The 10506-nt window shown below is 49.1% G+C and overlaps 1 protein-coding gene across 2 annotated transcripts in view; it reads right to left on the reverse strand.

The window, feature by feature from the left end:
• The window catches only part of Tcf7l1 (transcription factor 7 like 1 (T cell specific, HMG box)), a 162675-nt gene extending 160831 nt beyond the window's left edge, over positions 1–1844 (reverse strand). For both annotated transcript variants that reach the window (NM_009332.3, NM_001079822.2), the window contains exons 1-3: positions 1509–1844; positions 1361–1424; positions 1010–1137 (exon numbers count right to left, since the gene is read on the reverse strand). In NM_009332.3, coding sequence (NP_033358.2) covers positions 1010–1137; positions 1361–1424; positions 1509–1751 — 435 coding nt within the window. In that variant the 5' untranslated portion in view covers positions 1752–1844. The remainder of the gene's footprint in view (positions 1–1009; positions 1138–1360; positions 1425–1508) is intronic.
• Between the last annotated feature and the right edge of the window lie 8662 nt (positions 1845–10506).

Raw genomic sequence — 10506 nt, forward strand, 5'->3', positions numbered from 1 at the left:
CACTCCTGAGGAGTAGACACGCCAGCAGGGAGAATGAACCAACCAACTCTGGAAAGCTCTGTGCGAGGCAGAGACAACGAGCAAGGCGCCGCACAGCAGGAGGGTGTGCACCCAGGATTTACCATCCAACCCAGCATCAGCATAGGAAACTTGGATGTGGAGTAGCGGCTCGAAGACCAGGCCAACCCCGAACTGCACCCCTCATTTCGCAGGGGAGAGAGGCGGGAGCTCCGAGCTGGAGAGGGGTGAAGGAATCCGCCCTCATTTGCACATTGTCTGGGGCCGGGTCAATTTGCTTAATCACCGCTCTAAATGCCAGGCACACAGCACACAATGCGCTCCCATTAACAGGTTTAAAGTGTCGCAGCGCTCGCTTTAAATGAGAAAAGCCCGCAACAAAAGGGGGAAAAAGCCAAGTAAGAATGCCTTGGGTCGCCCTCCAAACCATCTCAGAGGAGTTTAAAACCCAGAGTTCTGCAGAAAAATTGAGGCCCTGGGGGTGAGGATTGGGGGTGGGTCGTGAATAGTTCACACAAAATAAGGAGTTTGTACAGCTCACAGCAGCCCAGGGAACCCGCAGGTCAGAGGACATCTCAAGTCAGGATCCTCCAGGCCCTTGCCCAACTTTCTCCCTTGCCAAGGGGAAAGCTGACCAATCTCCGGGAAGGAAAGCGAGACACCCCCCCCCCAAACACACACCCCCCACCTCCAAAGGCAGGCACAAATCCAAGTTTTCCTTTGGTAGGAGCAAGGAATTTGGGAGGCTGGGAGGTCCCACCAGGCCGCAATCTCCCAAAGGCGAGAAGTTAAAAGAACTTTACTTTCATCCCGTTACTGGCCAAAAGCAGTCTCATACTAGGCCGCCACAGGGGAGTTTGACTCTGCAAACAAGTTCGGCCCAGGATCAGCTCAGGCAGGAGGCCCCATCCCCCACACCACGGAAAGCCCAGGGGCGCATCCCGCCGGGCCCGACGCCCACCGGTCCCGGCACGGCCGGACTGACACTTACGGTGCGCGCTCCACCAGGAGACAGGGGTCCGTTGGAGAGGTACGGGCTGCTCAGGTCTGGAATCATCAGGAAGGGGTACCCAGGATACGCAGGTCCCTTAAAAAAAGCGCCATCCTGGGGCCTTCTCACTGCGGACAAAACCAAAGTGGAGTGAGGTCAGGGGTCCCCCAGACAGAGTAGCTATCTGGAGCTCGGGGCGGGAATCTGGAACCCGAGCACCCCTCGAGTGAGCCCCAGAGTGGCTGCTGCAGCGATGGGAGGAGAGCAGGGGTTCCGCCACCCGGACCGTGGAGACCCGTACGGCCAATCGCTGATGGCTGGAGAGTGGAGACTGACGGAGAAGGCACTTACCTTCGGCGAAATAGTCGCGCGGCTTCTGGAAAGCGTCCCGGGCGGGCTGCGGGCGCCTCTCCGCCTGTGGAGGAGACACAAAGGCGAGGGCGGGTGAGCGGGAGCGGGACCCGGGTCCCCCAGAGGCTGACCCTAGGAATCCCTTTACCTCGGAGTCCGAGCTACTGCTCTGATTCTCCGATTCGTTGACCAGGGACGACTTGACCTCATCCAGATCCCTCTGCGCCGAAGCGCTGTCGCTGCTCGGCTCTTGCTCTTCGCCCCCCTCGTCCTGGAAGGGGATCAGCTCGTCGTTCGCTCCGAGGTCGTCCCCTCCACTGGTTGCCCCGGCTCCGGAGCCACCGCCTCCCCCGCCGGCGCCGCCACCGCGGCCACCACCGAGCTGGGGCATGGTGGGGCCACGGGCCGGGGCCGCTGCGCTCGGAGCCCCGCGCCCTGCCTGGCCCGGCCCGGCGCCCCTCCCTCCCTCTCGCTGGCCCGGCTCCGATCGTTTGGCCGCTGCGGCGACAAAGTTTTGACAGGGCGTGGCTCTGTGGGAAGCGGGCCCAGCACCGCCCAGCCGGGGCAAGAGACACTCGGCTCCGAATCGTCCCGCAGCACGGAACCTAGGACTCCCAACTAGCCGCCGCCACCGCCGCTGCCTTCTCGGCCCGGGCGTCCCAGCGCCTGGCCCGCCGGGGAGGGGCGATGGGGAAGGAGGGAGGGACCGCCCGGCGGGGCAGGGGGGCCGGAGGGAGGAGCCCCGGCTGCAAGCTGACACCCGCGCCTCTCGGAACCAGGCGAACTGCAGCGCGCGCACGCACACTCGTATTCACACTCGCGTCCTGCTCGCTTGCACCTTCCGGGGCCTACAACTACCCTCCTCGTGCGACCACCCTACCCCTCGAACTTATCCAGATCCCCTCCAGTGAACTCCATGGCTACCCTGGGAAGTCCTTTCTCGCACCCTCCCTCTAAGAGTCTGGCCCGCACTCCTTCACATCCCCTAACTTTCTTTGCAAACAAGCCCCAGAACTCCGCGCGGGTTCCCACTCCGCTCCCACCGCACTGGCAGGCAGCACTGCCCCCTGCGGGACAGCCGAGGACTCGCAGATCCGCCGAGCACAACCACTCAGCCTGCCGAGTACAGGATCCCATCAGCCCTTCTACTCAGCCAGATTTTGTGACACTTTGAAACAAGTTGAGCGGTCTTACATTCCCTTTCCTATGGTATTCCAACGCATTCCTGTCCCCAAACTGTGTTTTTGATCACTTCCTCTTAGTAAGGAACTACTGCAACCTTGAAGATCACGCTTTCTCTCTAAAGCTGGAGAAGAGGTGTGAAATTCAATACTCACTGTCTTGGATTCAGACGGGATTTTAACTGTATTGATTTTAAGAAGAAATTATCACCCAGAACTCCCAAAGCTGATTAGGAAGCTGCCGTGATAGCCCACAAGCACCATAAGCAAATTACCTAACTAGCTTCATAGGTAAAAAACAGACTTGAGAGAGTATCTGGGCGCTAACAAGATGGCTCAGCAGGTACTTACCGTCAAGCCCCATGTCTTCAGTTCCCTGTCCGGTACCCACATGGTGGAAGTAGAGAACAGACACTCGTCCTCTAGCTTCTACGTGTGGACCATGCCATGTGCACTCATTCCCTCACAAGTTAGGTATCATTTAAAAGATGGAGATGGTAGAGCGTGTATTTAGCATTCATGAGGTCCTGTGTTCAATCCTCGGGACTAGATAGACTCATATATCCTCAGTCAGCTGGGGATGGGGGAAGTAACGCCACTTGGAGCCATCCTCCATGGGGACATTGGTGACAACATAAATTTTAAAATCAGTCTAGAACGTCAGTATGAGCATATTTTTTAAATGTTTTAAACACAACTGAAAGCCAGGTATGGTGACCTGTGCTTTTAATCCCAAAACCTGAGAGAGGAAGCAGAGGCCGGTGGATCTCTGTGAGGCTGAGGCCAGCCTGGTCTACACAATGAGGTACAAGACAACTGCTTAGAGAGGCCCCTGTCTTTAAAAGCAAGCAAGCCAGCAAACAAGCAAGCAAGCACAACTTACACATGAGGCTGGACAAAGTTACAGCTTTAAGAAGGGGGTGATGGAGAGAGCTACAGTCCATCTGCATCTTTCTTCCCACAGAACCCACAGCAGGGAACTGGGCAGGTTGAGCCCCGACTTAGGTGGACCAATAATGGGTTTAAAGAAACACCATTAAGACAAAGATTAGTACATATAGCTTTCGGTGTCTCATTTAAAAACATTTTAGGGGTTGGGCAGTGGTGTCACATGACTTTCATCCCAGCACTCAGGAGGCAGAGGCAAGTGGATCCCTGAGTTCAAGGCCAGCCTGGTCTACAGAGTGAGATCCAGGACAGTCAGGGCTACACAGAGAAACCTGTCTCAGAAAACAAAACAAAAACTAGGTGACAGAGGCATGGCAGTGACAGTGATAGCTTAGGGCTAGTCCACTGAGCTCAGAGCTAAGAGTGAGTCTAGAGCCTGAGTTTGGTAGTTGCTGCTCTCCTGTAGCTTATCCCAGACCTCCTCCACCCTTTGGTCAGAGTACCTCAGCACACACCCTCCCTCGTGTTATTATATGGTATTTTGCAGAAGGTTTTTTTTTGTTGTTGTTGTTAAAATAATTGTATAGGAGGAATCTATGGAACTCTTATTTAAAACCCTTTTCCTGTGGTGTATAAACATATGAAGAGCTCATTGTATTAGTTCTCTATGGCCACTGTGATAAATCACTACAAACTTGGTTGCCTAAAAAGAGAAAGATGTTCTTAAAGGACAGTAATCTTTCTATTGTTGTTGAAATACAAATTAGTTTTACTAGATAGAAATTAAGCTGTTGGGGGCTGGAGAGATGGCTCAGTGGTTAAGAGCACCGACTCTTCTTCTTTTTTGTTTTTGTTTTTGTTTTTCGAGACAGGGTTTCTCTGTATAGCCCTGGCTGTCCTGGAACTCACTTTGTAGACCAGGCTGGCCTCTAACTCATTAATCTGCCTGCCTCTGCTTCCCGAGTGCTGGGATTAAAGGCCTGCGCCACCACGCCCGGCCGGACTCTTCTTCCTGAGGTCCTGAGTTCAATTTCCAGCAACCACATGGTGGCTCACAACCATCAATAATGGGATCCGATGCCCTCTTCTGGTGTGTCTGGAGACAGCTACAGTGTACTCACATACATAAAGTAAATAAAATCTTAAAAAAAAAAAAAAAAAAGGGCTGGTGAGATGGCTCAGTGGGTAAGAGCACCCGACTGTTCTTCCGAAGGTCCAGAGTTCAAATCCCAGCAACCACATGGTGGCTCACAGCCATCTGTAACAAGATTTGATGCCCTCTTCTGGAGTGTCTGAAGACAGCTACAGTGTACTTACATATAATATAATAAATAAATAAATCTTTAAAAAAAAAAAAAAAAAAAAAAAAGGGGCTGGAGAGATGGCTCAGAGGTTAAGAGCACTGACTGCTCTTCCAAAGGTCCCGAGTTCAATTCCCAGCAACCACATGGTGGCTCACAACCATCTGTAATAAGATCTGACGCCCTCTTCTGGTGTGTCTGAAGACAGCTACAGTGTACTTACATATAATAAATAAATAAATAAATAAATAAATAAATAAAAAAAAGGAAGGAAGGAAGGGAGGGAGGGAGGGAGGGAGAGAGCAAAAGAAAGAAAGAAAGAAAGAAAGAAAGAAAGAAAGAAAGAAAGAAAGAATTTAAGATGTTGGCAGCTGGGAAGTTCAATGTTACCTTGATGGTAGAGAGCTTGGTTAGAATCTGATATCCTGATTTGAATCCCCAGGACTGCTGAAGAGAGGCAGGGAGGGGTAGGAATGGAAGAGAAGGGTAGGGAAGGAAAGGGAATAAGGAAGAGAAAGAATGAGCTGATGGGACCATATGGCCTCTGAGGGCTCCAATGAGCCTCCTGCTAGCTTCTAGGGCTGTTGATACTCTATTTTGAACTATACCTTGCTAATTTCTGTTATCTGTGGTCACACTGGAGCCCTGAAATGGCATTTGGAGACCATTCCAGTAACTCAGCATCGTCTTTCTGCCAGGCTCCAATCCATAGCTGAATCAAATCTTGAAAGACCGCTTGACCTCATTCCTAGGCTCTGGGGATTAGGCCATGGGCCTGTCTGTCATCTTTGGGAGTGAGCTGTTGTCAGCCTACCACACCTGTCAACTTGGAAGAAATACAAATTGAAGCAACACAGAATAGAATTTTCTCACCTATCAGATTGGCACAAGTAGAGAAGAAGCGTAACACCCAGTGTTGGCCCCTGGACGCAGAAGCACACAGGGCTCTAGGCATGGCGTTGTGTAAGCTTTCTGAAAGGAAGTTTGGCAGTGCCTTGGAAAATCTTTAAAAGTGCAAATGCTTTGACTCATCCTTGTACTTCGAGGATTCGGTACGGAAGAAATAAACTGGAAGAGAGTGTTCACCACGATGAAAAGCTGGAAACAATTTTTGATGCTCTTCAATTGTCACATCAGATCACAGTGCAAACCATTCAGAAGAACACTCTGACCTTGTGCAAATATATTTGTCAGTGTCTAAAGAGACTGATAACATTGGAAAAGTAATACATTTTTTAAAATGTGGACAACAGGCATGATGGCACATATGTGTAATCCCAGCTCTCCAGACAAAGAGGCAGGAGGGTCATAAATTCAAAGCAAGAGGCTAGCTTGGGCTACATAATGTGTTGAAGGCCAGCCTGGGCTACGTAGTGTGAAAACTTGTCTAAATAAATAAATGAATAAATAAGCCAGGCATGGTCGCGCACACCTTTAATCCCAGCACTTGGGAGGCAGAGGCAGGCAGATTTCTGAGTTTGAGGCCAGCCTGGTCTACAAAGTGAGTTCCAGGACAGCCAGGGCTATACAGAGAAACCTGTCTCAAAAAAACAATAAATAAATAAATAAATAAATAGGGACTTAAGAGATTGCTCAACACTTAAAACTTGTACAGAGGACCCAAACGTGGTTCCTGGCACCCACAATAGCAGCAGGAATTCCTGTGATGGAGTACCAGGGGATTCAATACCGTCTTCCAGCCTCTGTAGGCATCTGCACATACATGCACACTGCCTTTATCTCCGTGTGCTAGCTTGCCTGCATTATTCAGTGCTGGGGATCGGAGGGCTTCCCTGACAGTTGGGCAAGCCTCTATCTACTACCTGACCTTACCCCAGTCCTCTGCATGGGCTTTAACACTACAACCAACAAAGGTGTTTGTCTCAGTTAGCGTCTTGATTGCTGTGATGAAATATCAAGACCAAAAGCGACTTGGAGTGGAAAGGGTTTGTTTCCATCACAGTTCCCTGTAACAACAACATCAAAAGCAGCAAGGCTCAGGAAGTCAAGCAGGGCAGGCGCCTATAGGGACGCAGAGGCCATGGGGAGGTGGTGGGTGCCTCCCTGGCTTACTCTCCTTTGCTTGCTCAGGCTGTTTTCTTATAGAACCCAGGACCACCTGAGGGGGGTGGCCCCACCCACACCAATCACTAATTAAGAAAATGCCCTACAGGCTCCCCTGCAACCCAAAATTTTTGTTTGTTTTGCTTTACTTTTTAGGACTAGTATTTCTCGGTGTAACAGCCCTGGTTGTTCTTGTACTCAGTTTGTAAGCCAGGATGGCCTCTAACTGTACAGAGATCCTCCTGCGTCTGCCTTCAAAGTGCTGGGATGAAAGGCATGCACCACCCCCAACCGGCTAACAAACAGATTTTAATGAATCCCTCAAATAAAAAAAGAAAAAAGAAAAAACAAGTGAGGGTATTTTATGGTCACTCCCCTAAAATTGACACATAGTTCAATACAATGTTAATAAAAAACATCTCACTCCCACCCCACCCCCACTAAATAAATAAATAAATAAGCCGGGCAGTGGTGGCCCACGCCTTTGATCCCAGCACTTGGGAGGCAGAGGCAGGCGGATTTCTGAGTTCGAAGCCAGCCTGGTCTACATTGTGAATTCCAGGACAGCTAGGGCAACACAGAGAAACCCTGTCTCGAAAACAAAACAAAACAAAACAAAACAAAAATCCCGGTCCATTAAAATCTTCACAGGATTTTTGTTGTTGGTTTGGTTTGGTTTTGGCTTGTGTGTGTGTGTGTGTGTGTGTGTGTGTGTGTGTGTGTGTGTACATATATTGATAAGCTGATTCCAAAAGCAGGATTCATAAGTCTTTTAAATATTTATTTTTAATTGTGCGTATTGTAAACTGCCCCTGCTGGTCTTTGGTGACTGGGAAGAAAGAGACAGATGCTGTAAACGTCAGAAAGATTTGCAAATGACTGCCTTCCGAGGGGTCTTTCATATACAAAACAACCAATTCCAGACCCCATGTTTTGGGCTCTTACTTCCTAAGGCAAGGCGCCCTGTCTCTAACCTACAGGAGTATGGTCCCGACCGCTGATTAGGCTGGAGCAAGCTGCAGCTGCGCCTACAGCAACTCCACCTGCTCGACTGGTTCACCTTGCTTCTCCCAGCCCTGAAAGCCACAGGAAAAGTTCTGCTCTGCCTTCTCCTCCTCCCTCCAGGCTGACTCAGGTACTTTCCCATGTGTCTCCAGGTTGTGTTACCAGTCCCTTTCTTTTAGGTATTGTGAATCACTGACTATCTTTTCCATAGCCTTTGTGCCCTGATCAGTTGTCTTCGGGTACCTGAATGATAATAAAACCTACATTTAAAAAAGGATATGCAGATTTCCCCAGGAGTCCCACACTGGGAGAAGGAAACGGCCTGGGGCAGCCAGAAGGAAGATACTTGTCTCCGGGTTAGTGACTTCCCACAGTTCTGAGGGCTCGTTAGACCGCTTTGCGGAGGACGCTAGAGCTGAGGACCCCAGAGATGGACTTGGGGGTGGGGGGTTACAATCCTCATTGTTCTTCCCATGTGGCTACGTAGTACACACATACATCTTGTTTATTTAATTTACACTGTTGTCTCCTGAGGGCAGTTCCGTGAGTGAGCAGGTCCGTGAGTTAAGGCTCCTGGGGCCCTGGGCTCTGTCCTTAACACTGGTAACAGTTTTTCTGTGACCCCGACAACGCCAGTAATAATCACGTGGGAGAAGGACGCCCTCTGTACTAGGTTCTACGTAGCTGAAAAGCCGCTCGCACTTTCCCGCGTATGTTGGACCTCATGGCCGTCATGGCCTCTCAGCTCCAGTGATCGGCAATCGAGTTTCGGCCAGTTTACTGCTTGGAGTTCCTTCTCTAGCCCATTCCTGAAATAAATCAAGTCAAATGAATTTCACAAGATGATGTATATTGGCTGAAGTTCCTCTGGCCTGGCATGAACCTGCATTAGCCAGTCCCGCTTCTATCCAACGAATTTACCCCGTTGTGTTTCCTCAGTTGTCTCTTTTTGAGTCTGTGAAGTCTCCAAGTTCTTTTGTTTGTTTGTTTGTTTGTTTATTACTTTCCCTCCCTTTATATTGAAATTAGGGTTTGTTTGTTTGTTTTTTTTTTTCTCCTCAAAAAATATATCCTGATTATGGTTTTCCTTCTGGGTTCCTCCCCTCTCCAGTTTCTCCTCACCTCCCTCCTATCAGATACAGCTCTTTTGTGTCTTTTTTAAAACAATAGGCCTGATAAGGTGGCTCACCTTTAATCCCAGTACTGGGGAGGCAGAGGCAGGCTGATCTCTGAGAGCTCCAGGCCAGCCTGATCTAAAGAGTGAGTTCCAAGACAGCCAGGGCTTCACAGAGAAACCCTGTCTCAAAAAACAAACAAACAAACAAACAAACAAACAAACATTTGTACATAAAGAATAATAATATGGGGGATGAGGGGTGAAATTCGCTGGGTGAGAACCTACATAACATGCACATGAACCCTTAGGTTCCATCCCAGCACCAAATAAGCTTGCTTCGGCGGTGCCTGCCTGCCATGCCGTGCCAGCACTAGGGAGAGGCGCGTGTGAACCATCTAATATGAACTGACCTCAGATCTTCTGAAGGAGCGGCCAGCAATCTTTCCACCGAGCCATTGCTCTAGTCCCCAGAATACATAAAGATATGCTTCAAATTATCTTTTTACAAATAAATATTTTAAAATTATTGTAATTTAAAGTATGTTTTAAATTTAATTTGAATATGTAAGCATTTTTTTTTTCCTGCTTGCCTGTATGTATGTTGCATTTGGGGCAACATCTGGGAACCACTGTGTAGGTGCAGGGAACTGAACCCAGGTCAGCTGCAAAAGAAGTGTGCCCTTAACCAAGAAGCCATTTTTTCAGCCCTCAGAATATGTATGTGTGTGTGTGTGCCTGTGTATGTATATATATACACTCACACACACACACACACACACACACACACACACGGTGGGGGTGGGGAGGTTGGTTTGTTTGTTTTTCAAGACAGGGTTTCTCTGTGAACCCATGGCTGCCCTGGAACTTGCTCTGTAGACCAGGCTGACCTTGAACTCATAGGAGATCTCTGTTATAAAACAAAGTGTATAGCAGAGAAACACTGTCTTAGTTATAGGCCTGGTTGTCCTGGAACTCACTCTATAGACCAGGCTGGCCTCAAACTCAGAAATCTGCCTGCCTCTGCCTCCCAAGTGCTGGGATTAAAGGCGTGCTCCACCACTGCCCAGCCACAGCAACTCTTATAAAGGAAAACATTTCTTTGGGGCTGGCTTACAGTTCAGAGGTTCAGTCTATCTATGATCATGGCAAGAAGCATGATGGTATATAGACAGACTTGCTGCTTGAGCTGAGTGTTCTACATTTTGATCCAGAGGTAGCAGAAGGAGACTGTGTTCCACACTGGACATAGCTTGAGCATGTTTGAGACCCCACAGCCAACCCCTACAGTGATACTCTTCCTCCAACAAAGGCACACCTACTCCAACAAGGTCACACCTCCTATGAGCCAAGCATTCAAACACATGAGTCTATTAGGCCATTCCTATTCAAGCCACCACAAACTCTCTGTCTTGAAAAAGCTAAGATAAAGAAATAATATAAAATATAAAAGAAATAATAAAGGCATGTGCCACCAATGCCCAGCTATGTATTTTAAACCATACAAATTCAGATTAAAAAAACCAACCTGGGGCTGGAGAGATGGCTCAGTGGTTAAGAGCACTGACTACTCTTCCAAAGGTCCTGAGTTCA

The sequence above is a fragment of the Mus musculus genome, chromosome 6 (assembly GCF_000001635.26).
Source record: "Mus musculus strain C57BL/6J chromosome 6, GRCm38.p6 C57BL/6J".
Lineage (NCBI taxonomy): Eukaryota > Metazoa > Chordata > Mammalia > Rodentia > Muridae > Mus > Mus musculus.